The sequence below is a fragment of the Tachysurus fulvidraco genome, chromosome 19 (assembly GCF_022655615.1).
Source record: "Tachysurus fulvidraco isolate hzauxx_2018 chromosome 19, HZAU_PFXX_2.0, whole genome shotgun sequence".
Classification (NCBI taxonomy): domain Eukaryota; kingdom Metazoa; phylum Chordata; class Actinopteri; order Siluriformes; family Bagridae; genus Tachysurus; species Tachysurus fulvidraco.
In genome coordinates this window covers 1,040,101-1,067,530 of record NC_062536.1, presented here as the reverse complement: position 1 = coordinate 1,067,530, position 27,430 = coordinate 1,040,101, and the positions used below count along the sequence as shown (strand labels likewise).

The following is a 27,430-nucleotide window of genomic DNA, read 5'->3' as shown; positions in this document are numbered from 1 at the left end:
TTAGTCTTTCATATCATCAGCAACACACTGATGCGCTTTATATAAAACACTGCAGTCTTTGTGTTTTTATTTATATTGTAATTTTCTTAGACTCAGTCTTTTGTAAAACTCAAAAGTAGATTTATTTAAAGATTGATTTGTTTAAATGTATTCAGTAATCAAACGAGTTTTTACAGAAAAAACATTCTTAATAAAATAAAGAAAAATAGAATCACAAGTCATGACAATTAGCAACAAAACAAATGTAAAAAACAAAAATACTGGATACACTGCTATTGTGGGGGAAAAAACACTTGTTTTGTGTGTGTGTGCAGGTGTATATGTGTGGTGGGGGCCTGGGGGGGGGTCTTATGGATCCCACCTTCTGATTGGATCTGGCCACAAGACGTCGTCGACATCACAGGCGATATCCTCGCGGGCTAGGCATCGGGGAAAATACCGTCTTGTGTGCGTAATCCACCCTTGGATGGATCCCACCTCAATGTCTCCACATGCCTCTTCCACTGCTTGCAGAAGAGGCATGCGGGCGTGTGGTTGCCGATCATAGACTTTCCACCGCCATGCTGAAAATAATTCCTCGATTGCATTTAGAAAGGGGCTGTAAGGGGGCAGGTATAAATGTGTAAAATTGTTATGGTTGGTGAACCAATCTTGGACCAGAGCAGCCCGGTGGAAACTAACTTTTATTGTAAGGACCTAGAGTGGCATGATGATGCAGGACTCCTTGGACATTAATTGCACCACACAAGGTGATAAGGTGATATTTCCCCCACGTTGCCCAGGGACATTTACAACAGCCCTTTGTCCAACTATGTTACGGCCTCGACGCCTGGTTTTGGCCAGATTAAAGCCTGCCTCGTTCACATAGATGAACTCATGTGGCTGTTCGGCGGCATCAAAATCCAAAACTGTCTGTAACAGAAAATATTGAATAGTGTTACTGAAAACACATACAGTAACTACAATGTCTACATTTTTACACAAGTAGGGGCTGGGTTGGGTTAGTATAGACAAAAACTACAAGATACAGACAGAGCAGGTGGCAGCATAAACCCTCATTCCCACATCACAATATATAGTATGTAAAGTAAAGTGACACATACCTGCACATAATCATGGCGCAGATCCTTGACCCTGACACTGTTCCTCTGAAATGGCACCCTGTACAGCTGCTTCATTCTGAAGTTATGTTTCTGTAGGATGTGACTTATTGTAGAAATGCTGACCCTGTTGATATTGTTGAATACCATTCTATCTGCAATTATGCGCTGTTGCAACTCACGAAGTCGGATTGTGTTATTTTCTTGCACCATTTGAACGATGGCAAGCTCTTGTTCTTGAGTAAAGAGACGTTCCCTTCCACCTCGAAGAGGTAGCCCAACCATTCTGTAAAAAATGCCACCACAAGATGTCATTGGTTATGTTCTTTTTCAAATACTGTACTTTCAAACTGTACACAGTACTGTAACATCACAATGATACTCCTTTACATATACTTCACAGCACTACTCATTTTGAATAGTACTTTACAGTAATACTGTAATTTGATACAGAATCATGTGACATACAGTAGGTACAGTCTGGAGCAGAAACTTGAAGATATACCTGTTCTCCAGTCGGAATGTTCTTATCGATGCTACTGTGTAGCGACTGAGGTTAGGGTGGACTCTTTGCCCAGCCTCCCTCATGGATAAGCCATGATTTATGACATGGTCCACCAGAGAAGCCCACGTCTCCGCACTGGTCCTCGTCTTTGTCCTCTTCCATGTCTACGTCCAACTCCTCTCTCTCTTTGTCCTCCTCTTACTCGCATTGCCTCCATGCTTGCAAAGTTCTCAGAATGTCTTACCTGAGGCCTATTTGTAGTGCTAAGGCTCAGACCGATTGGTGTTCTGTTTTCTGTACAAGTGTTTTCAGGTGTGTATGTAAGTGCCAGATGAGTTTTGCATGTTGAACAGAGTGTTTTCCCAATGATAACAGGTGATTTCTTTTTTGAAAAATGTGTCTAATGTAAGAAAACGTGTGTAGTGTTTCGCAATAAGTGTGCTACAGAATTGCAAACAAAGTGAAAAGTTGACAATGTGTTTCAGCTATGGTTACACTGTGTTTAAGCATATGCTACAAGAAATTTAGGTATTGAGGCTTTGGTCTAAGCATTTGGATTTAGTGTGCAAGCAATGGGCAAAAACTGTAATAAATAAATAAAGATGTTAAGATGGTTTCTACATTGATTAAAACATGGGTGATTAGTTGAACTCTGGTTAAAAGTTCAGTTCTCCTTCCTCCACAGAGCACAAAGCATTCTCCCAACACTACACACATTTAAAACCATCAACATTGTTCATACTTTTGTAAAAAATTAAAATCAATTAAAATTCTTGATTTTATTAGCCTTTTTAGTATCGTTGTGGCCTCACAGTCAGTGTTGTATGTAATCTGGTTTCTCCGGCTCAGGTATATTTCCTAACATACTTAAAACCAAAAAACACTGAACAGTAAAAACAACCTTAAAATGCTCCGTAAAAACACAAAGAAACACTGTAACCTGGAGCAGTAAATAAAAGCATGAAAAACAGTTTCTCTCTGTGAACAAAAAGGATAGTCGTGTGCAATATCAGGGTTTAAATCAGAAATAAAAAGAGTTCACAGAGAGAATACAATGTAAAATCCTCCATTGGAGGTCGGCAGCTCTTTTAGGCAACGGTGGTTTGTACAGTGTCTCCATTCTGGTTTAATATCAGCATTAAAACCCAAAACACTTCTCCATGAGGTGTCGACCCTCCCACTCAGTTTTTTCTAACCTTAACACTGGCTCTGTAGAGCAGCTTCACTGACACTGTCCCAAAGTCCATCTCCGCCTCGCCCCGGCACTCCAGGAGGGGGCCTTCACACCTGTCGATCAGGAGTGATGATCAGCTGAGGAAAGGGTTCCTCCTCTGCAGGAGCAGTCTCTGTATACTGATTGTCCCTCAGCTGAACACGCTCCTCAGATGTTAGGGAGGACCTCCAGTGGTGTTGGAGGGACAACATGCAGGGACCGCATTCCCATATTTGCTACCAGGTCCTCCGCCTTCAACAGGTCAGCTCCCGCATTCTTCACAAGCTCCCGGAGTGTCACAATGCCTGCGGAGATAAGAGTCCTGGACAGCGCAAAAACGGCCGCACTGGAGATTTCCATGCGCCCGCCATACACCAGAGGATCCTCCAGCAGCCAGTATAGTGGTCCACTGTATTTGTTCTGTTTTTTTTTTTTTTTTAAAGGTCCAGATTTTGAACATGTTACGATAAAACAATGGTAATCTGGAAATGTCCAGCGTTTTAGTGTCCATTAAAAACAAAGTTCTGTCCAGCCCCAGTCCTCCAACTGGGGGTTGCCCACCACCCCACTCCCCAACTAAAATGGCTTCACTCTTTCCCCAGTTGACCTTAGCTGAAGATAAAATCTGAAAGTCCCTAAAATATCATTTAAAACACTCACATCCTTCTGTGAGTTTAAAATGACTACTAGGTCATCTGTGTATTGCAATTGCAAGAGTGTACAGCATACCTGACATAGAACAGCCTTGTTTAATACCTCTGTACACACTAAAAGGGGCACATAAACCACCGTTAACCTTCAGCACACTCTCAATGTCACTGTACAACACTTTGATCATGGCTATGAAACCTGAGTTGAACCCGAAAGTTTCCAGCACCTTCCACAAATATTCATGCTCAACCCGGTCAAATGCCTTTTCCTGATCTAGCAAAATCAGACCAGTCATTAAGCCCAATAGTCTGGAGACATCCAAAATGTCACGAATTAAATGTACATTGTCGAATATAGACCTATCAGGCACACAGTACATCTGGTCCTGGTGAATGATCTGCTCCATTACCTTAGTCAGTCTCGATGATAATGCTTTTGAGAGCAGCTTACGTTCAGTGCACAGTAGCGACACCGGGCGCCAGTTCCTCAGATCCATCAGGTCTCCCTTTTTTGGCAGTAGTGTCAGGACAGCCCTCCTGCAGCTCAAGGGGAGTCTACGTTCCCTCAAGCTGTCCCTTAGGACATCCAGCACGTCCTGCCCTATAACTGCCCAGAATGCCGTTTAGAACTCAACAGGGAGACCGTCTATACCTGGCGCCCGTCCATTCTGCAGCCACTGCAGAGCCTTGTGAAGCTCCTCCAGTGTTAGCTCTTTGTCCAGCTCCCTAGCTGCTTGCTCAGAGATCTTTGGAAGGTCCAACAAGAAACTCTCCTCCACCAACTGTGCCCCTGACTGCTCACTGCTGTATAGCTTCGAGTAGAAGCTTACTGTCTGCTTGCAAATTTCAGTGGGCTCCGATGAGAGGCCCCCTGAATCTGTTCACAATGCATGTATGTACCTCTTCTGTCCATTCTTTTGCTCTAAACTGAAAAATAACTTGGATGCTCTGTCTCTCATTCATGATTTTAAAGCATGAGCGCACCAGCGCCCCCTGTGCTGTGATGTCTAACAGGTCATTCATTTTGGTTTTTTACTCGAGTGCTTTAATATGCCCTCGATTTCCTGTGGCCTCCAAACGCTGAAGTTCCACAATTTCTATCTCCAGAGCTTTCAGAGATCTAACAATGTCTCTTGTGACATTGAAAGTGTACTGTTGACAAAAGTCTTTAATTTGTGACTTAGTCACATCCCACCACTGCTGTAATGAGCTAAAATCTGCCTTCTGAGACTTAAAACAATTCCATAAAAAAATTAAAGACTCTCTAACATTAGCATCTTCTAAAAGTGCAGTATTAAAATGCCAGTAGGCACTCCTAGGCTTTACATTCTTTTTCCTGATTGTACAGGGTACCATACTATGGTCAGAGATACCTACTGGAACAATAAAACACTTTGTAAAAAGGGTAAGTCGATGCTTAAAACCATAAAAACGATCTAATCTTGCCAGGGAGAGTGTGTTATCAATAGCATAGGCCCATGTGTACTGTCTCTGTTTTTTTTATTGAGATTTCTCCATATATCAACCAACTCATGGGACTCCATAATCTCCATCAGGCGTTTACGCGATGCTGCATGAGGTTCTATGTGGTTCCGAACCAAAATATCTGCAGTACAGTTAAAATCACCAGCCAAAATTAAAACGTCAGCAGTGTCGCAGCTAGCAATCATGTTGCTAAGCTTATCTAAGAAAACCATTCTCTCCACTGCATTGGTGGGAGCATACACACAGATAAAAACTAAAACCTCATAAAAAGTTTTCACTTTTAAAAGACTCCCATTTAAAATTTCTTCAACTGAATAAGAACAGGAAATAAAATTGCGAGTAAAAAGCAAGGCAACCCCACCACTGAGTGTTGTGCTGTGGCTTAAAATGGCCAACCCATCCCACTCTTTCACCCAATCAGCAGCATTACTGACATCACTGTGGGTTTCCTGAAGCATGGCAACATCAATGCGCTTCTGTTTTAACAGTTCATATAGCTTTACTCTCTTGTTAAGTTCTTTTGCTCCATTAATATTTAGACTCGCAACATTGATTCCAGTCATTAAGAAAAATAAAATTGATAAAATACAATAGAGGGTAAGAACCTCTCTAGTATAAAAAACATCACACATACTATTAGTCATCAGAGTTTTCCTTGTTCACTTTAGTGATCATTTTCTTTAAACGAAAGACTTCTACATCCATAAATGCTCCTTCCTTTCTAAAATGTTTCACATCGTGTAGAAACTGCTTACAATCAGGGAAAAACTCCTATCGCCACATTCTTCTGCCATTTAGTGTTTTTTAAAAAAATCTTTAATGTTCTCAGCGCTGTAGACAACATTTAACTGTTCCTCCTGGGAATCAACATTTAACACAGAGTCTGACAGAGTCATCACTACCTGACCCCCTTTGCTCTGCCTTCTTCTCTTTTTTTTTGCCTGTTTCTTTCCTTGTCCCTTACCTTTCTTTTTCCTTTTTGTTGGTACTTTAAACGTGGGCTCATCCACCATCTCCACGTCTCCCCATCCCCCTGCACTGGTGTTTCCAGGCGAATGCTCTGCACCTCTGTGCCTGCCTCTGCCAGCGCAGGCAGCTCCAGCACTGCACCAGAAGCCACTGGGCTTTCCTCAGTTGGGCCCGGCCTTTCTTGGTCTGGTTCAGCCCGACACAGCTTGTCCTGGTCTGGTTCGGCCGAGCATGGCTTCACCGCGGCCGGTTCAGTTGAGAGGGGCTTCTCTGGTGTTACTTCAGCTACAGTGGGCTCCTGGAATGCAGGCTGGGCTTGGGGCTCACTCACCAATTCGTCTGGTGCAGCAGCAGCTCCGGGGACTTCAGCAGCCTGCCGAACTGTAGCCGCAGGGGGAACGACTACAGCAGGCTGAGCTGTATATACCTATATATATATATATATATACCTATATATATATATATATATATATATATATATATATATATATATATATATATATATATATATATATATATATATATAAGCAAGGTTTAAATAAGGATGCAGGCTGCTGGTCCACTTTTGATTTGCCATTACCCTTGACTGATAGCAATACATCTGGCTAGAACACACTGTACACCAAGAATATAAAATATAATAAAATTAGAATATATCTGTCATGGTGTGACATGGTGCGACAAAGGCAAGTGAGGATCCAAATGCAGTTTTACTATTTAATGAACAAAACGAGAAACAGGCAGGCAAAACAGGTCAGAACACTGAACGGGACAGGGAACAGGAACAGACAACAGAATACACCAAACACCAACAATGACTCACAACAGGGGAATGAACAAACAGAGTAGATATAGGGAACAAGAACCAATCACAAGATGGAGGCAATCACAGACTAAGACAAGACACCTGGGGAAGAGAATGAGTGCAGTTAATGTCCATGGTAACAGATAGGTGGGCAGGGTCAACAATTAACAGCAGGGAAATGACAGCAGACAGAAACAAGGGGAAACAGACAGACTCGTTACAATGTCTTTTAATGATATAGTAGCTAGAAAATATCAGAAATATCTGTTTGTGTGTGATAGATAAATGCTGAATTCCAGCGCATAACATTCCCACTTGAAACAACCTTCATGGCTCAGTTATTTACCCCAGCTGACATCTATTTTCAACAATTAGGGAGGTGTTTCTGGCCAAAAACTAGCCAATCATCTGGCGATCTTGCAAGAGGTAAACTTGTTTTTACATTGTAGTAAAAACATGTACCTGTCTAGTGCTAGTCTTGATTATTTGTACACTGTAAAATTTTACGTTTAATAATTGGATAAATTTTGCATGACTCTACAGTAAGGATTACAGCAATATCCTGTGAAATATACTCACAACAATTTCTCACTGTAATTTTATATCTGTGATATTACAATGTATTGTTGTAAAAGCACAGCTGTATAGTGTAACTTCACAGCTTCAATGACAAATCAATTACTGTGATATTACAGTACATTACTGGGGAATTACAATCTTTTGCAGTACATCATTACAACAAGGCCCTGTACTTTTACAGTGTGTACTGTGAAAGTAATGTACAAGTTGACAATAATTTACTGTGAATTTACAAAGTACACTGTGGAAGTCATGCTAAAATTGTCCAATAACTTACTGTAAAAGAAATGCAGATGAAGCTTCCATTTACTGTGAATATACAATCATTGTACAATTAACCCCCTCCCCCCAACAAAGAACTCTGAGGTAAAGTGAGTGTTAGCCCAATGGCACATTTACTAACAAATAAATATTTTTCAATGTACAGCAGATGCAAGAACTTCATGAATTCAAGAAATTCAATTTTCTAGTCAAAAGTCATCTTAAAATGCAGAAAATGCAGAGAAATTGTGCAAACTTGCAATTCAACTAGCTGTGTCACAGTAATGGACAGGATGGGAATGAGGCCTTCATGGCAAGATAAGAGAGCAAGGGAGAGCGCGATGAAGGAATGTCGTAAAGGGGTCAGGTGCTCCTCTCAGTCTCAAACATTATAATGAGTCCACACGCAACAGCATTGTGTAAAAATCTTGTAGTGCAAAGTTGTCTTGAAAAATTACAAAAAGAATAAGGCTACTCAAAACTGAGCCTGACAACTACCGCTGCAAAAAAAAAAAAAAAAAAAAAAACTATGATGTCCACTCAAAGTCAATAAGTTTCCTCAAAAGGGTGCTCACATGAGGGTTCATTGTTGTCCGCTTCTTGGTCTTTGAGCCTATTCAGGATTGATGCCCAGGTTAATAACCTGTTAATAAGCAAAGATAGTTTCAGTTTTAAATAGACTTACAGCACTTATCAAAGTGTGCTTTTTGCTGTGCTTTTTCCCCACATCAAACCCTAATAGATTTATAATCCAAACTTGTTAGATCTTACTCTCACCATAATTTTGCTATTTTTAGCCAAGGTGCATCAGGTTAGGTTTTCCTGAGGCAAAGTGGTTGATTTTCTACTATGAGAGGCCATATCAACGTGCGCCGCCACTGAAATGTATCTTCAAGCAATTGGTAAATTAAAACCAAGCCCTGTTGAAAGTATGACAAACATCTTTTTCAATTAAGGGCCTGAGAGCATTTTGTTCTGCTTTTAAAGGAAATTTCATCTACTTCATTCAATACATTCGCATTTCGCAATAGACATTTTGAAATCATCATCACATAGCCTGCCCCAAAACAAAATAAATAGCTGTGATTCGACCGGCAGGTATTTGTCAGCATAACGTGTAGAAACCCAGACTGATCTGCAGAGCGAAATTGAATGAGTTGTATGACCTTGTTTGTCAGAATTTTCGACCCTGACAATCATTGAGTTGGAAGCCTGTACTATAATGTAAATTACAATATTAAATGCGATCTTTATAAAATACCTTTGAATGAACTCCAGCATCGAAGATCCAGCAGCAGGATACTCAAGGTTGAATACTTAATAGCTGCTGAAGAATGCAGCTACTCCGTGTAAAAAGAAAGGGTGTGGGCCCATCATGACATGTCCCTCGATGGATATAAGCCATCCAGAGGGCTTCATCATGTCACCTGAAATGAACAGATACAACATTGTGTTATGAGCACTTTGCGATCTGCTTAAGATACAAAGGGCTATACAAATGCAATTATTATAATTATTATTATTTATTGTGGTCATGTAGATTTCTAGAATGAAAACAAAATAATGAGTTAGGAATGTCGCTACTAGATCAAAGTAACGTTACCTTAAATGATCAAGCATGGGGGTGGCGGGGAGTTCTGCAGTATTGACGTTCACAGCAGTGACACATGGCTGTAACTGTAATGAGGAGGAGGCATACGGCTGGGGATCCATTTGCAGCAGAGTTTATTGAAGATAAACACAGGCGAAGTCAAACAAGCAGGAGTCAGCGCAGGCAAAACACGATATCAGACAGTGAGCAGAATCAGAATTGGGGACAGGCAAAAGGTCGGGGCAGGCGGCAAACAATCAGAAAGTCAGTAAGAGAGAGCAGAAGTAATAACGGGAAAACGGAAAAAAGGAAACGCTCAGAATGACTGCAGAAATACAAGTCGAGACCTCGCACAGGTATGAAGTAGAAGCGTGGTATTTATGTGAATGGGAGATGAGAAACAGGTGGCAGAGTAATCAGGAGGAGAGGTGGCTGATGGGAAGTGTAGTCCGGAAGCGCGTTAGTACTCTGGAGACGCGTCTCTAGGGCGACGCTCCCGCGGTGGTTCGTTGTTCATGACAGTAACATAGTTAACACAGAGAATAGCATGAATAGCATGGATTTAGGTAGAGCTGTTGTGCCAGGCAATACAGGCCCAGTAGCCTGCAGGTAGGACCTATGCTGCCTATACATATGAATTTGCAGTCCCGTGTGTTTTCTGTACCTCCGTGAGCAGTCAACCACCCCACACTGGTAGTGATAATTGGAGGAATTGCTATGCAGTTTTGTGTGCTGAACATAGTTACACACATTCTCAGACACATGCTCACAGCCAACAAATTTACAATTGAACATTGTGGTGCATGTTAACTAGTCACCTACCTAATCTATTTCTCCTCACTCTTAGCCTGACACTTAACAGGATAGTTAGCCTGCCTGATACTGAATAGGATGGTTAGCCTTGCCCTCTGATGACCTGGAAAGAAAATGGAGAAATTACACAAAGGCAACCAACAATATGTGTGTTTTTTTTCTTTTGCACTTTGAAATTGCTCACTCAATTGTTGGAAAAAAAAAGTGGGAACAATAGTGTTAAAACCCTCCCGTTGTCGAACACGACATGAGACTAACTTACTCCAGTTAGCTCAGTAATGTTGTAACTAGGATATCCACTGGAAAAATATTTTTTCATGGACCGTTTGAATCACTACGTTATTAAAGTTAAACAGCTAACGGTTAGCCCCGCTAATCTATGATAACCTTGACTAAGTACAGAAATGTGCACACATAAATAGTAATGTTTGTCCCATCATTCGTTTTATAAACTTTACAAACACCAGATGCTGAAATGAATTTTCTTTATGGTAATTAATTTTTGTGCTTATTTCATTTTCTTTCCACATTTCTCTTTCCTTGTCGAAAGGAATGAGAAAACTGCTCTTGAGGAGTCTATGGGTCACCACGTCTATGTTTTTATACAGTATATGGTTCAAAAGAGTTATGCCATGTGACTTCCCAGTGCATACTTCAGTACAATATTTCACTGTAATAATATTGTTTAATGCTGTGAAATCCTTAATTTTTTTCACTGTGTTGCTGTGATATTACAGACCTTGTTGTGATATAACAGCAGGTCCTAGATTGCAAGATTTTACTGTAAAATTAGAGTTAAATGCTGTAAAATCCAAGGATACTGTAGTTTTTACAGGTATTCATTGGGATATTACAGGGAAACTTAATTACAACAAGTTACTGTAAAATAATACTGTTAATTATTGTGAAATGCTGGTAATTTCTAACAGTGTAAGGGTCAAGGTTCCTAAGGCTACATCCACACCAGGGGCAGTTCTAGGATTTCGTCTTTAGGGGGGGTTAGACCTCAGTGAGAATTTAAAACAAGAAGAGAAGAGTTTTATATTATATATTATATGACAACTCTGGTAATAAGAACTTTACTGTTTCAACAAGAACCTCCTTCATAATAGAAAGAAATAAGGAAAATTCCTATTATCGTATGTATACAAATGCTACGTATACTGAAGGTTAAATTATTAATTTAAGATATAAATTAAATTTATAAGATAATATATAATCTAAAGTGTGAGCCTGCCTGAGAAAACCAAGCTAAGGTAATTTTTTGGCCATTTAGGGTTTTTAGTGCTCTGTAAACAATAGATGTTTCGACACTAAAGAGTTTTAAAATGTATTCAAAATAGTGTGGTTATCTTGTCAGAAGTTGAGCTACAAAACAGATAAGATGTTCCTGAAATGTTGGTGATGACACAAAAAAATATCTGCTCTGAATTAAGTCACAATATCTTCCTTGCCTTCACTGACCCTATTATTTTTATTGTGATTTAATATTATGGTCTGTTTACATTTTCATATGACAGGAAATAGGTTCCTGAAACGAATGATATACTGTAAGAATCTTCAGGTGATTCTGTGTCAAAAATTAATACAGAGACGAATAAAGTCAATGTATACAAGCCAAGTTCAGGTATATTTGTGCAGAAATATAAAGTGAAGTGTCTATAAAATCACTAATTTCAGTATTTTTCATGTTATAAATAAAAGTTTGAATATTATATACTGATAGTTTAGTTTTTATTCTATCATTTACAGCAATAATCACTAATTGCGCATTTATATCATTTTTATGGTCATGCTTCTTTGAAGCTCTAAATTAGGTCAAGTGGCTTTAGCTGGGTTTCACAGGTGGGTCACAAATGATTCTCTGACATTATACTAAATGTGTTACCTGAATAAAATGCTGGAAGCAAAACTGAATGAGACATTTGTCAATAAAGCGGTCAACAAAGTGTTCATCTTCTTTAAGTTGTTCAAAATGATCCATCCAAATCTGTATGCATTGGCTTCTGGCTATGTAGTGTGCCTCCACAGTAAAATCAGGATCTCTCTATTTGTGAAAGCACAATGAAAATAATACTCTATAATGTTATCCATGACCATACAGCAAGATCTAAAATCGAAAAATTGAAAGTCAAGATTGAATATCAGTAAGCGGAAGGAATGCCGTCAGAATGAAAAAATATATGGTGCATTATATTATGAAGCAATAGGGTAGAATCACAAGAATTGCAGAGAAAAAAGTCAGAATTCTGAGATATAAAGTCAGAATGATCATTTATTATTATTATTATTATTATTATTATTATTATTATTATTATTATTATTATTATAATTTATTTATATTTTTTTAACGAGGCAGAAACAAGCTTCCATAGACATTTTAGAATAAAGGAAAACATTAGATTATAAAAATATATTTCTTCTTTTTCTACCTTAATGGTGAACATATTGTCTGTAACAGAGTGGTACAACAAAAGCTCCCTTTCCTGAATAAAAATAATAATATGAATAAGGATTTTGTGTCTGAGGTGGGAAAATATGGTAATTGGGTGGACTAACATATCTTTAAGTTTGCTCTTAATAAAGATTTTGAAGATTACAAAGTGAAAATGTCACGTTTTGTTGAATGACACGTGAATGTTGTAACCTGGAAGTATGTAAACGTGACATCACTATAAAAGGAGGAGAAATGTTCAGTTACAGAAGATTAACAGATTAGACACATTACTTAATGTCATAACATCGTTTTACCAGCAGAATTGTTGTATTTTCTTATGTACAATTTCTTTTACAGTTAGTGACGTATTTTATGATTACTGTGTTCACATTTACAAACCTCTTCACACAGTTAGAACAACAACAGTCTATGTGACTGAATCACCTTTCACTGCTTTGCATTATGGAAAAGCATTAAATAAACTCAGCTTTCAAACTTCATGAATTCTTCTATTGTTCAAACTCATCAAAATCAACAAAACTGTGTATCTACAGAACATTTTTCACCTTTACATAATGTTTTATAAACTAATCAATACAATTAAAAAAGCCCGACCAAATTATCTTTACTATTATAATAAAATATATTTATTCAAAGTTTTAATAAAATAAATAAACCAATAGACTAAAAATAATGTATGTAACTGAAGTAAATAAGTCTATTGAAGTGTAGGTGTTAAAAATGCAAACAAAATAATAATAATAATAATAATAATAATAATAATAATAATAATAATAATAATAATAATAATAAGAAGAAGAAGAAGAAGAAGAAGAAGAAGAAGAAGAATTAAATGTAAATATAATCCTTAGCCTAATGTTAGCTAACCTGCTAGCGACCATAGCTGTCAGTTTAAATTCCATACTAAAATCCTGAAAGGAGTTGATGAGCTTAGATAATGAGATTTTAGATTATTTCCACAATCTAATATTCAAGTCCATTAAAAAGTCACTTTTCACAACCCTGACTACTGGATTTACACTAAATCCTACTTAGACTAGTGATTAGTCAGATCTGGTGATAAAGGGCTTGGTGACAGATGTATGATGTCACTTCCGGTGTGAGAATGCTAGGCGCACCTGTGCTGCCGCTTCACGCTGGTACCTGTTTGTCTGCTGTTGTCACGTCTGTTTTTTTTTTTTTTTTTTTCTTTTTTCTTTCTTGCATCAACCTTTCTGGATTATTTCCCTGGATTATTTTACACCGACTCCTGGACTACTAACATGCTAAAAAAAAAAAAGTTTTCTGGATAACTGACCTGGCTGTTCTCGTGATCCTGTCACACAGATTCGGCTACGAGCCCTCTCCATTTCTATCCTCATATCCCTCGCAACATCTGATATTGTGAGTCTCCCCTCTCTCTATCATTCTGTGGCATAAATCCTTGGTATGGTTGGGTAGCCTTCCCTTCAGTGGATCCTGTGGATTTTGGATTTGATATGGTTCTGGCTAACGTAGTTTAAACCGTTAAACTGTTGTTGTAGGTTGCGTTGCAACGTATCAATTTGCAGGCTTTGTTTTTTGGCCTTTTTTGGTTCGTGCTTTCATTGAATGACGTTTATCAAATTAGTTTCCCCGAGATGGCTTTACAATTCTCTGCAGCTCATCTCAAAACATTTAAAGGGCTGTTTCGATTGGCTCCGGACACCTATAAATGGTGTGAACAACTTGGAATCTTACGCCGACCGCGCTACATACATCGCTCGCAGAAGAAACTTCTGACTTATCACCACTCGTCCTCCAATAATATTCCGGTCGTCTCTACCAACACCCGTGCGTCGGGCGCAACGAAGCTGGAAAATCGATCTGTTAACTTTGGAAATCTAAGATCATTGCGTTTTGATCCTGACCTCCAAAATTGCAGAGGTTCATCTTCAGACCTGCGATGTGCGCTGCTGAACACTCGCTCTCTGACTACTAAAGCTTCGGTGTTGCATGACATAATCACTGATACAAACCTGGACATGCTACTTCTGACTGAAACCTGGCAGATGCCTAATGACCTTCTCAACCTGAATCTCTTAACTCCCCCTGGGTACATCTACTTCGCTCAGCCACGTCTTCATCGTCGAGGTGGTGGGCTGGCTGTAGTTTGCCGTGAGACTATTAAGATTTCAAAGATAGAGTTGCATGACGTTACAGCATTTGAATATCTTGGCTTTTAAAGAACACTGGCATAAGTACCGTACTGCTCTTAACGATGCAAAATCCTCTTATTTTACCTCTACCATTAGGAATTCCAAGTGCAGGCCGAAGTCGCTCTTTGCTATGGTTAGCAAACTCAAAAATCCACCACAACTTGCTATGTCGGGTTCTGTGGGGCTTGCAAATATTCATTCATTCATTCATTCATTTTCTACCGCTTTATCCGAACTACCTCGGGTCACGGGGAGCCTGTGCCTATCTCAGGCGTCATCGGGCATCAAGGCAGGATACACCCTGGACGGAGTGCCAACCCATCGCAGGGCACACACACTCTCATTCACTCACGCAATCACACACTACGGACAATTTTTCCAGAGATGCCAATCAACCTACCATGCATGTCTTTGGACCGGGGGAGGAAACCGGAGTACCCGGAGGAAACCCCCGAGGCACGGGGAGAACATGCAAACTCTGCACACACAAGGCGGAGGCGGGAATCGAACCCCGACCCTGGCGGTGTGAGGCGAACGTGCTACCCACGGCTTGCAAATAGCTTTTCAAAATTCTTCTCTGACAAATTACAGTTAATCACTGCATCCATTGCCAAAAACACTCCTCAGGTACGTGATTCAGATGTTCATTTAATGTTTGCTGATTCAGCTCATCCTACAAACTCTCTCTCTGCTTTCACTTTAACTACTCCAGTTGCCATATGCGATTTAATTGCGAAGTTAAATTCCACATCCTGTCAACTTGATCCTATACCTACTGTTCTGCTTAAGTTGTGTGTCCCTGATGTTGCACCCTTTGTAACACATATGATTAACTGTAGTCTGTCGTCCGGCGTTGTTCCAGCAGATCTAAAAATGGCTGTGGTGACGCCGATTCTTAAAAAAACAGGCCTAGACCACCTAAACATGGACAATTACAGACCGATATCCAACTAACCATTCATAAGCAAAGTCCTTGAAAGGGTTGTTGCTTCGCAATTGCGGTCATATTTGGATAAAAATGGCCTTTTTGAACCTTTTCAGTCTGGTTTTTGTCCAGCACAAAACACTGAAACGGCTCTTCTCCGGGTGGTTAACGACATTCTTCGGTCCATGGATGCTGGGCTGATAAACATCTTGCTGCTTCTTGATTTAAGCGCTGCTTTTGACACAGTCTGCCATGATTTAATGATCTCTAGGCTTTCTGACATTGGCTTCCGTGTTATCTATTGTCCTAATCCACTTCTTTGGTTTTGGATCTTTGATTATTTTATATTTGTCCCTCAGTTCTTTCTGATCATATTCCTCTTTTGTGTCTTGCATTGCATCCATAACAAACTGTTCTGGTAGAAACTCCTTTTTAAATACATATGAAATGTCCTGTACTCTTGTTATTCCTGCTACCATCCACTTCTTAATAAATATTGACATGATGTGTAGAGAAATTATATTCAGTATTAAACTTTTTGGCATCTGTTTGGTTCCAAAGAATGCTTTTCCAGAACCGGTCAGGCTTTTTTTTCTTTAGATGTTTTTTTTTCTACTCTTGCCTTTCTATTCTTGAGGCTTATGAATGGTTTGCTATCATCTACTACTGTGGTCTTCCGTGGATGGCCAGGCCTTTTTATGTTGCTGAGCTCACCATTGCATTCTATTTTTTATCAGTATCTACCAAACTGTTGATCTGGCCACTCCTAATGTTCCTGCTATCTCTCTGATGGTTTTGTTTTGTTTATGAAGCCTAATGATGGCCTGTTTGACTTGCATGGAGAGCTCCTTTGAAGGCATGATGTAGGTTCACAGCAACAGATTCCAAGTGCAAATACCACACTTAGGATCAACTCCAGACCTGTTACCTGCTTAATTGATGAAGTAATAATGAAGGAATAGCCTACACCTGTCCATGAAACAGCTTTTGATTCAACTGTCCAATTACTTTTGGTTTTGGACAATTTGTATTTACATACCCTCAAATTAAAGCTGAGAGACTTTCAGCCTACTATAAATATACAACTATAACTTGGATATGTTTTGGTAAATACCTAAAAAAAAAATCTAAAATTGCACCTATGTCCAAATATATATGGTCCTAACTGTATATGAAAATTGTACTCTACTTCTAAAGATTATCAGTCAAGAACTAAATGTATTGTTGCAACTTTGAAATTTGGCCAACAACTTATAAGATGAAATAGTATTCATAACAGTGACGCTTTAATTATCCAATTTATTGCTTTTATATTAGTTTTCTTGTGGTTGTTGTTGATGATAGTTAATAGAAGCAATATTCTAAAATGTGCAGAAGTAGCACAGGGTTAAACAAACAAACAACAACAGCAACAACAACAACAATACTACTACTACTACTACTACTACTACTACTACTACTACTACTAATAATAATAATAATAATAATAATAATGATAATAATAATAATAACCTTCAACTATATGTAACTATTGTGAGGTTTTTTTATGTCTACAATGTCTACATGGTTCGACATGCTCTTTATCACTATTCTAATTATGTTTCATCAACTTAATTAAAACTTTTCACTCAGTTCCTTTTCACTCGGTTTCTTTACACTGTATCACTAAAACTCTGGGTCCACCAAAAAGTTCCCCTTAGATGTGACAAATTCAGAAAATGAACGAAAATCCTTGGTCTTGGGTTTGACTGAAGATCATATTCAGAATATTTGATTTTCACACACTGTGTATACATTTTACACTATGTTTTTAGCTTTCTTTGTTTAGCCACATCATTATCACAATTTTATACAGACATCCATTAATTCCAGCTCAGTATGAGCTTGGATATTATATTACCCTAGGTACAATAGATTTTCTGTGTAGTTACACAAAATTATAGCAATGATGTCTTTTTGTGACTAATGTGAATAATCTCTTGTGTTTTATTTAAATTATTATTCCAAGCCTTAAGTCCTGAACTTCAAACAAGGTGACTGTGGATCAGCAAAACAAACATGGGGATGTTAGGATAAGAAAAAGGACAGAATAAGACTTTTATTACTAAATCATGTATTTGCATTTTTATTAAAATGTTGTCTTACATCAGACTTAAACCCAGTAAGAATGTTAAACTGAACATAGACAGCATTTAAAAATGTTATACATTAGAGTTATAGTGACTGTCAATAAATGCATTATATTTGTTTATTGGTTATTGAATGTGATTTTTATTAAATATAATAAACCCCAGACCCTATGATGCTTTATCCTTATTTTAAGGGTGAAAAAAAAAAAAACAACAAAAAGAAAATCTCCCCAAAGGACTTCACTATTATATGTAAAGACACTAAAGAAGCAGCGCTCCTGAGTAGAGACCAGGTAAAGGACAAAAGATCAATCTGTTCCTTCCCCAGAATAATCAACATACTCTATTACATAGACTTTGTATTAGTATGATTTACTGAAAATGAACACTTTATTAATACACAATTAATTATATATACTGATGTCATATCTATTAATATAAGAGGTAAAAACCATGAACATTTAGGAGGGGGAAAGCAGCTATGGACAGATTATTGCTTTAATGATCCAAATGACAAGAAATAACAGACAGAACATGAGGACTCAGGACAAATAAGGACAGGGGAGCTAGACTCACAATGGTAGGAGAACATGGACAGTGTAAAGAAATGACCAGAATTAAAAACAGAGCCTCATGTAATATTTTTTAGCTAAATAAATTGACAGCAAAGAAAATCTAGCTGCATACCCTAATATACACTAACTAAAAGTACAGTGGGTGGCACCAGGACTCTTAGCTCTACATCAGGGTCATCTCTCTGCCCACTGGTGCTTTTCTCTCTTTGGTCCATTTATTTATACTGAACTGATAAACGGTGAACTGTCAATTCAGGTGGATTACAGACTTTAACATGAACTGTGAGTAAACATGTGAAGTGACGTTTCATATAAGAGCTCGTTCTGAGCTGAGATCTAGTGATTTTTTATGTGAATGTTAGAAGGTGAAAATTTGAAATGAATTCTTGAAAAAAAATTTCAACTCATTTTGTAGATTAATAAGGAATTTGTGAAAAGTGAAAAGTTTATTCTTTTTATTCCTTTAATGTTGTAAAAAAATGTAACTACTTTCATATAATTGATTACTCAATCAGAAGTAATAATTAAATAAATAAAAACAAAAAAATAATTTCTTTAATCACTAGCTGAAGTTTTATTGAGCGCTGTCAGGGAGAAGGGAGTCTTACTTACACAGAGAGAGAGAGAGAGAGAGAGAGAGAGAGAGCTTGCGCCAGGCCAGAGTGTGGAACACCAGATCATGATAAAGGTGCAAGCACAAACAAGGGAACACAACAACACTAAACAGAAAACCAAACAGAAACAAAGACACATGCAAATGGACACCTGCAACTCGCACTGACTGTCTGTCTCTAGTATACATGTGCTTTACGCAGCAAAAACGGAGCTCCGTTACAATTATTACACACAGCACTCAACGCTGCAAATACATCAGTGTCATTCACAAGGTTCTCCCACAACTCAGTAAACACGACTTACAAGCCCCGAGCCTCTTTTTGTCTAGTTTTTACACGCCACATCGCCCCACATGCGCTTCAAGCCGGAGCGAGCACCAGACGCGACGGGCACTTTTGTGCTAGCTGCACGACATTGTCCTTTTTCCCGAGACCCGACGTGAGCTCGTAGCGAGCAACAAAGTCTCTGCTCAACAAACATGTTGCTGGACGCTCGGGATCTTGTCTGCAGCGTCGTATTTTCGCTTAGAAACGCCGTGAGAAAACACACTTGTCACTGTGTCTCGGAAGCGCAGTCATTCAGCCACGGCTGGGTTGAGTCTACAACGTTCTCATGCTCACTTTTAAGCCCGGCCCCCCGGTCGAGAGGAGGAAGGTTCCTGTGTTACACAGCGTTACACTCGTTTATTCTAATATTAGCTCCCAGAGAGAGAGAGAGAGAGAGAGAGAGAGAGAGAGAGAGAGATGGCTGAAGTCGCTCCCGCTCCCGCCGCTGCGCCGGCCAAAGCGCCCAAGAAGAAGGCAGCTTCAAGGACCAGGCAAACAGGCCCTAGCGTCGGCGAGCTCATCGTCAAAGCGGTTTCCTCGTCCAAGGAGAGAAGCGGCGTGTCTCTTGCCGCCCTGAAAAAAGCTTTGGCTGCCGGCGGATACGACGTGGAGAAGAACAACTCTCGCGTCAAGCTCGCCGTCAAGGGCCTCGTTACTAAAGGCACTCTGGTGCAGACCAAAGGGACCGGCGCGTCTGGATCTTTCAAGCTGAACAAGAAGCAGACCGAAGTGAAGAAGCCCGCAAAGAAAGCCGCGCCCAAAGCGACAAAGGCGGTCGCCAAAAAGCCCGCCGCGGCTAAGAAGCCCAAGAAAGTAGCGGCCAAGAAACCCGCAGCCAAGAAGTCTCCCAAGAAGACAAAGAAGCCCGTCGCTGCCGTCAAGAAAGCCACCAAAAGCCCCAAGAAGGCCAAAAAGCCGGCGACTCCCAAGAAAGCAGCCAAGAGCCCCAAGAGGGCCAAAAAGCTGGCGACCCCCAAGAAGGTAAAGGCTGTAAAGCCCAAAGCAGCGAAGGCCAAAAAGGCTCCCAAGAAGAAGTAAACGTGTTTCTTATGTTTTTTTTTACTCCTCAAATGGCTCTTTTAAGAGCCACCCATGTTTTCCCTTAAAGAGCTGTTTCCTATTCTGATAAACAAAATGATGACGTCATGGTGACTTTAGTGGATTCTGTACCGAGTGTTTAGGCAGCTACAGACTTGTACATTCACCTTCACATAAACGTATGAACAACTAGGGACAATTGGACAGTTTACATTTTAAATCCATGTACATTTGTCTTTACTCTCTTCTGTACTAATATATGCTTTATAGATATAAAACCAGTGAATAATTAAGATACTGATCATAAATCAGTTTACAAAATATTTTCTCTCTACAATGATATGCATTTAGTCTTTATTTATTTTAATTTCATTCATTCTCTCTCTCTCTCTCTCACACACACAAACGGCAGTGGGAGGGGCGTGTGACGTACAATAGAATAGGACTGACCCTGGAATTCTACGGCGTGTTTCGGATTGGTTCTTCCGTCACAAGTATGTTAGCCAATAAGAGCGATGCCGTGATGTTATATGACAGAGTGCTAGAAGAACAGCGCTGTTATTTCGGTGTTGTTCTTACAACGTATCTGAACTATAAGATGAGCGGAAGAGGCAAAACCGGCGGTAAAACTAGGGCTAAGGCCAAGACTCGTTCATCCAGGGCCGGACTGCAGTTCCCCGTGGGTCGTGTGCACAGGCTTCTGCGTAAAGGTAATTACGCCCAGCGCGTCGGTGCCGGCGCTCCGGTTTACTTGGCCGCTGTGCTCGAGTATCTGACTGCTGAGATCCTCGAATTGGCCGGTAACGCTGCCCGTGACAACAAGAAGACCCGTATCATTCCCCGTCACCTGCAGCTCGCTGTGCGTAACGACGAGGAGCTGAACAAACTGCTCGGAGGAGTGACCATCGCTCAGGGAGGTGTACTGCCCAACATTCAGGCCGTACTTCTGCCCAAGAAGACCGAGAAAGCCGTCAAGACCAAGTAAACTCGCTCAGCGCTGCGTTTCTCACCACCCAAAAAGGCTCTTTTAAGAGCCACCCACTTTTACTGAAAAAGTGCAATTTCCTACTTTTTATTAATACTGTGAGTGTCAAGTTTATAAAGACAATTTCCCCAAATAAGTGTTAAAATCTAACACTAATATTAACTGGTCTTGTTTAAAAACATGACGGAAAACAACATTAATAATTATAAAAATGAATAATAATAATAATAATAATAATAACGATAATAAATAATGAAGCCTGCTGTCTAAATGACACAAAGAGACAGTAGGTTGCTGACAGAAAACAAAAGCGCTGTGCTACTGAGAGCGCCAGTAAAATAGGGGCGGGCGGTTTGGGTATCAAACTGTGTCCGTGACAGAGAACGGTCCAATAGTCATCGGGTGATGTAACACGTTCTATCCAATGGCAAACGTGTGCTTTTAACCCGCCCAATGAGAACAGGGCGGCGTTAGGGCTTATAAATAGACAGCGTTCGCCAGTGCCGTTTATTGTGTGTTTTTCCTCCGTGAAGTTCACAGCTCGACGCCATGGCAAGAACCAAGCAGACCGCCCGTAAGTCCACTGGTGGCAAAGCGCCCAGGAAGCAGCTCGCCACTAAGGCTGCTCGCAAGAGCGCCCCGGCTACCGGCGGCGTGAAGAAGCCTCACCGTTACAGGCCCGGCACCGTGGCTCTGAGGGAGATCCGCCGTTATCAGAAGTCTACTGAGCTGCTTATCCGCAAGCTGCCCTTCCAGCGCCTGGTCAGAGAAATCGCTCAGGATTTCAAGACCGACTTGCGTTTCCAGAGTTCGGCCGTCATGGCCTTGCAGGAGGCTAGCGAGGCATACCTGGTCGGTCTGTTCGAGGACACCAACCTGTGCGCTATTCACGCCAAGAGAGTGACCATTATGCCTAAGGACATCCAGCTGGCCCGCCGTATTCGCGGAGAGCGCGCTTAATTCTCAATTCTGTCTAATGTACACAAAGGCTCTTTTAAGAGCCGCCACATTCTCTCTGGTAAATGAGCACTTCTTCATATCTGTGTGTGTGAGCTCAGGGTTTGTTGTATAAAGTTCACTTTGTGTGTGTGTGTGTGTGTGTGTATATATATGTATGTATGTATGTGTGTATATATATATATATATATATATCCCTCTCGTGTAATTGGAAGTTCGAACTGCTCGTTTTAATGAATCAGTTTAATAATCAAGTTCGCCAGTTCTCATACGTCCTGACGTAATGTCGTAAATTCCTTCATCCTGTTGCTGCCGGAAGAAAAAAATACAATCAATTTAACACATTTGAAAAGTTCTTTGTAATAAATTTAGTCGAATACGTTTCTTACATTTAAGTTTTGCAACTAAAACACCCAGTACAGGCATTGATGTCCAAACGTGGGTGTTTTATGTGTTTTAAAGATATAAAGTTAATAAACTAATCTTCATCAACTTACAAAAAAGCATGCTTTTGAAATCTTTCTTTCGCTATATATATATATATATATAATTTTGACTTCAATGAGCTTTCTTTGTGAATGACTGAGTTTTAGACTGAGATTAGTGTTGGAGACAATATAGCACATTTAGACTATAAACCTTATAGGTTCTGTAATATTTTGTTTTACAGCTGATGAAATGAAAATGCTAAAATGATAAAAGGGTTAACAGATTACACACATTGCTTCATGTCATAACATCGTTTTACCAGCAGATGGCAGAAAAGGATTGTTGTATTTTCTTATGAACAATTTCTTTTACAGTTAGTGACATGTATTTATGATTACTGTGTTCACATTTACTCTTCACACAGTTAGAACAACAGTCTATGTGACTGAATCACTTTTCACTGCTTTGTATTATGGAAAAGCATTAAATAAACTCAGCTTTCAAACTTCATGAATTCTTCTATTGTTCAAACTCATCAAAATCAACAAAACTGTGTATCTACAGAACATTTTTCACCTTTACATAATGTTTTATAAACTAATCAATATAATTAAAAAAGCCCAATAATAAAATATTTGTTTAAAGTTTTTTTAATAAAATAAACAAACCAATATACTAAAAATAATGTAACTAATGCAGTATATAATTAAGTGTATTAAGTATATATTGATATGTGTGTAATTGAAGTAAATGAGTCTATTGAAGTGTAGGTGTTAAAAATGCAAAGATTAGTAGTAGAAGAAGAATTAAATGTAAATATAATCGTTAGCCTAATGTTAGCTAACCTGCTAGTGACCATAGCTATCAGTTTAAATTCCATACTAAAATCCTGAAAGGAGTTGATGAGCTTAGATAATGAGAATTTAGTTTATTTCCACAATCTAATATTCAAGTCCATTAAAAAGTCACTTTTCACAACCCTGACTACTGAATTTACACTAAATCCTACTTAGACTAGTGATTAGTCAGATCTGTTGATAAAGGGCTTGGTGACAGATGTATGTTGTCTACCTAGAGAACTTCACTAATCATTTCATTTATACAACAAATTAAAATACAGAAGCACTGATGAAATACATACGTGAAAGTGTGTGTGTGTGTCCAACGCAGAAAGGAGATTTGCACGTTGTATGAAAAAGTGGGTGGCTCTAAAAAGAGCCTTTGTGTTGATAAAGACGGCGCTAAGGCGCTTTACTTGGAGCTGGTGTACTTGGTGACGGCCTTTGTGCCCTCAGACACGGCGTGCTTGGCCAACTCTCCGGGAAGCAACAGACGCACGGCAGTCTGGATCTCCCTAGAGGTGATGGTGGAGCGCTTGTTGTAGTGAGCCAGACGAGAAGACTCACCGGCGATGCGCTCAAAAATGTCGTTGACGAACGAGTTCATGATGCCCATGGCCTTAGAGGAGATCCCGGTATCAGGGTGCACCTGCTTCAGGACTTTGTACACGTAGATGGCGTAACTCTCCTTCCTGGTCTTTCTGCGCTTCTTGCCGCCTTTCCCTGTCGTCTTGGTCACGGCTTTCTTGGATCCCTTCTTGGGCGCGGTCTTAGCTGGTTCAGGCATGGTGTTGCTGTTCGAGTGAACTGCGAGAGAATGAGTAACACCCACCTAGCGGCTGCTCTATTTACAGTCTGACATTGTTATTAGGCACAAGAGAACAAACATGTGTTATTGGTCATAATCCCAAAGCTCCTGATGGGGGGGGGTCCTGTTTCTACCACAAACTTTACACGCGTTTCACACACACTATGAAAGAAAAAGAGTTAAAATCAAGAGGCATATACACGAACTGACTTGTATAATACTGGAATTAATAGAATCTATTATATAAATTTCATTTTATACGGTTTTTGATGTCATTTGCATCACACAAACACCCGATGTAAAAAAATATAAATGTAGATCAAATCAATTAACATACATATATAAATATATATTGGATATTGCTTTATACGGCTTTTGACGTCATTTGCGTCCACACACACGTGCGCGATAAAGAAGGAAGATCTCTTTGTGGATATTTGGGTGGCTCTTAAAAGAGCCGTTGGGTTGACGTGGTCCGGTGTTGAACGTTTATCCGCCGAAGCCGTACAGAGTGCGTCCCTGGCGTTTCAGAGCGTACACCACATCCATGGCGGTGACGGTCTTTCTTTTGGCGTGCTCGGTGTAGGTGACGGCGTCGCGGATGACGTTCTCCAAGAAGACTTTCAGCACACCGCGAGTCTCTTCGTAAATCAGGCCGGAAATACGCTTAACACCGCCACGGCGAGCCAGACGGCGAATAGCCGGCTTAGTAATTCCCTGGATGTTATCGCGAAGGACCTTACGATGACGCTTTGCGCCCCCTTTGCCGAGTCCCTTACCACCTTTACCTCTACCAGACATGATGCTGCTGTATCGAAGTGAAGCCGCTCAATAAAATACACCACACAGAGGCCGAATATTTATCCTCCATCTCCTGGACCCAGTTGAGAACAGGCAAGGAGGCGGGTCTAAGACCAGCGCTCACACAATAGAAGCCGTTCATGAACAAAGAGAAAGCCACAGCTTTTAACTTACTAGTGTATTTTTCTGCTGCAACCTCTCTGTACACGCAAGGATTATTATTATTATTATTATTATTATTATTATTATTATTATTATTATTATTATTATTATTGTTGTTGTTGTTGTTCTTGTTGTTGCTATAAGTCTTAATAGTAGTAGTAGGAGTAGTAATAGTAGTAGAATTTAACCCAAGGTATACAAAGTGAGTATTTTAATAAAAATATACAGACCAACACCCAACAATGTATAGAGGTTAGTAAGAGCACTCTATGCTTGTACAACATTAACCTGCACTGTTTAGATGTAAAACATACATTTGAGCACATCTGTGGCTTGAGAACTGTATTCTATACTCCTAGGTCCACTACTAGGAGGTCCGCTGTTTCCCGTTTGTCTGGGTACATTATAAACCGAGCCCATGTTTAACCCTGATAGTAGATTACAAGCAACACAGAAAGGAATGTAAAGACAACATTCAGGAGTCATTTTATCAGCTGTAAAACACAAAATATTACAGAATCTATAAGGTTTATAGTCTAAATGTGCTATATTGTCTCCAAAACAAATCTCATACTAAAACTCAGTGCCATTCACAAAGAAAGTCAATTGAAACTCATCGAAGTCAAAATTCAAATATCAAACGTGGGTCAAAACAAAATGTCACTGTTCTACTTGAAATATTTAGTCGACACCGTCTAGACACAGGACTCACTCTAAATGGGATCATTTGAACAGCTATTTTAGATTACATGTATATCAAGTCAAGTCAAGTCAAGAAGCTTTTATTGTCATTACAACCATATATAGCTGTTACAGTACACAGTGACATGAGACAACGTTTCTCCAGGATCAGGGTGCTACATAAAACAAAGACAGTAATGTTGTGCTCAGTATAGTACAGTTCAGTTATTGAGAAGTCTGATGGCTTGTGGGAAGAAACTGTTACGCAGTCTGGTCGTGAGGGCCCAAATGCTTCAGTACCTTTTTCCAGACGGCAGGAGGGTGAAGAGTGTGTGTGAGGGGTGTGTGGGGTCTATAAGTAGATTCTGTTTGATATAGATAAACAAGACAACAGCTGAACAATAGAGTCTGATACACTGTACACTCTGTTGTACTGAAAGCAGAGCAATGCAGTGTGATTGTGATAGGTGTGTGTGTCACTGCCAGAATCTGGAAATCAACATATAAACTGGTTATTATTCACTGTCTCTCTCTCTCTCTCTCTCTCTCTCTCTCTCTCTCTCTCTCTCTCTCTCTCTCTCTCTCTCTCTCTCTCTCTCTCTCACACACACACACACACACACACACACACACACACACACACACACACACACACACACACACACGTTTGGCTATGTATGCAACAGAATAAATTGAAAATGAAAAAAAAAAATTAAAAGATGCATTTGAAGAGCAGATGTTCAGATTTAATACAAGGGATTGAATAAAATTAAAAAGTAATAGGTTCAGGAACTGTAACCATTTGTATACACAGTCTCCACATTTTCATGGGCTCAAATGTAATTGGATAAATGAATATAATCATAAATAAAATGTTCATTTATAATACTTTGTTGAAAATCATTTGCAGGCAATGACTGCCTGAAGTCTGGAGCCCATGGACATCACCAAAGACCACACTTAGAATCAACTCCAGACCTTTTACCTGCTTAATTGATGAAGAAATAATGAAGCCTACACCTGTCCATGAAATAGCTTTTGATTCAACTGTCCAATTACTTTTGGTCCCTTGAAAAAAGGGGCTGGCTACTCTCAAGAGCTGTAATTCCTAAAACCTTCCTCCATTTTGGATTTAAATACCCTCAAATTAAAGCTGAGAGACTTTCAGTCCACTATAAAAATACAACTATAGCTTCGATATGTTTTGGTAAATACTGTACCTAAAAAAAACAAATTGTGCCTGTGTCCAAATATATATGGACCTAACTGTATATGAAAATTGTACTCTACTTCTAATGATTATTAGTCAAGAACTAAATGTATTGTTGCAATTTTGAAATTTGGCCAACAACATATAACATCAAATAGTATTCATAACAGTGAAGGTTTAATTATGCAATTTATTGCTTTTATATTAGTTTTCTTCTTGTTGTTTTTGTTAGAAGTCGCAGTAGAAGCAATATTCTAAAATGTGCAAATGTAGCACTGGGTTAAAAAACAAACAAACTACTACTACTACTACTAATAATAATAGTAACCTGAATCTATTTGTAA

The 27,430-nt window shown here is 39.5% G+C and overlaps 5 protein-coding genes across 5 annotated transcripts; 3 read left to right on the top strand and 2 right to left on the bottom strand.

The window, feature by feature from the left end:
- Positions 1–19,372: 19,372 nt before the first annotated feature.
- On the top strand, positions 19,373–20,305 carry LOC113663758 (histone H1-like). The gene has a single exon (XM_027179204.2). The coding sequence runs from the start codon at positions 19,594–19,596 to the stop codon at positions 20,212–20,214; it is 621 nt and encodes a 206-aa protein (XP_027035005.2). The 5' UTR covers positions 19,373–19,593; the 3' UTR covers positions 20,215–20,305.
- A 410-nt stretch (positions 20,306–20,715) lies between these two features.
- On the top strand, positions 20,716–21,253 carry LOC113663764 (histone H2A-like). The gene has a single exon (XM_027179210.2). The coding sequence runs from the start codon at positions 20,738–20,740 to the stop codon at positions 21,197–21,199; it is 462 nt and encodes a 153-aa protein (XP_027035011.2). The 5' UTR covers positions 20,716–20,737; the 3' UTR covers positions 21,200–21,253.
- A 365-nt stretch (positions 21,254–21,618) lies between these two features.
- LOC113663771 (histone H3) lies at positions 21,619–22,206 on the top strand. The gene has a single exon (XM_027179215.2). The coding sequence runs from the start codon at positions 21,749–21,751 to the stop codon at positions 22,157–22,159; it is 411 nt and encodes a 136-aa protein (XP_027035016.1). The 5' UTR covers positions 21,619–21,748; the 3' UTR covers positions 22,160–22,206.
- A 1,531-nt stretch (positions 22,207–23,737) lies between these two features.
- Positions 23,738–24,247, bottom strand: LOC113663778 (histone H2B-like). The gene has a single exon (XM_027179220.2). The coding sequence runs from the start codon at positions 24,209–24,211 to the stop codon at positions 23,837–23,839; it is 375 nt and encodes a 124-aa protein (XP_027035021.2). The 5' UTR covers positions 24,212–24,247; the 3' UTR covers positions 23,738–23,836.
- Positions 24,248–24,672: 425 nt separating this feature from the next.
- Positions 24,673–25,083, bottom strand: LOC113663779 (histone H4). Its single transcript, XM_047804334.1, has one exon. It carries the CDS (start codon positions 25,031–25,033, stop codon positions 24,722–24,724), a length of 312 nt encoding a protein of 103 aa, XP_047660290.1. The 5' UTR covers positions 25,034–25,083; the 3' UTR covers positions 24,673–24,721.
- Between the last annotated feature and the right edge of the window lie 2,347 nt (positions 25,084–27,430).

Bases quoted from the DNA above. Each gene is read 5' to 3' on its own strand.
- LOC113663779 (XM_047804334.1), bottom strand. From the start codon at position 25,033: ATGTCTGGTAGAGGTAAAGGTGGTAAGGGACTCGGCAAAGGGGGCGCA.
- LOC113663778 (XM_027179220.2), bottom strand. From the start codon at position 24,211: ATGCCTGAACCAGCTAAGACCGCGCCCAAGAAGGGATCCAAGAAAGCC.
- LOC113663771 (XM_027179215.2), top strand. From the start codon at position 21,749: ATGGCAAGAACCAAGCAGACCGCCCGTAAGTCCACTGGTGGCAAAGCG.
- LOC113663764 (XM_027179210.2), top strand. From the start codon at position 20,738: ATGTTATATGACAGAGTGCTAGAAGAACAGCGCTGTTATTTCGGTGTT.
- LOC113663758 (XM_027179204.2), top strand. From the start codon at position 19,594: ATGGCTGAAGTCGCTCCCGCTCCCGCCGCTGCGCCGGCCAAAGCGCCC.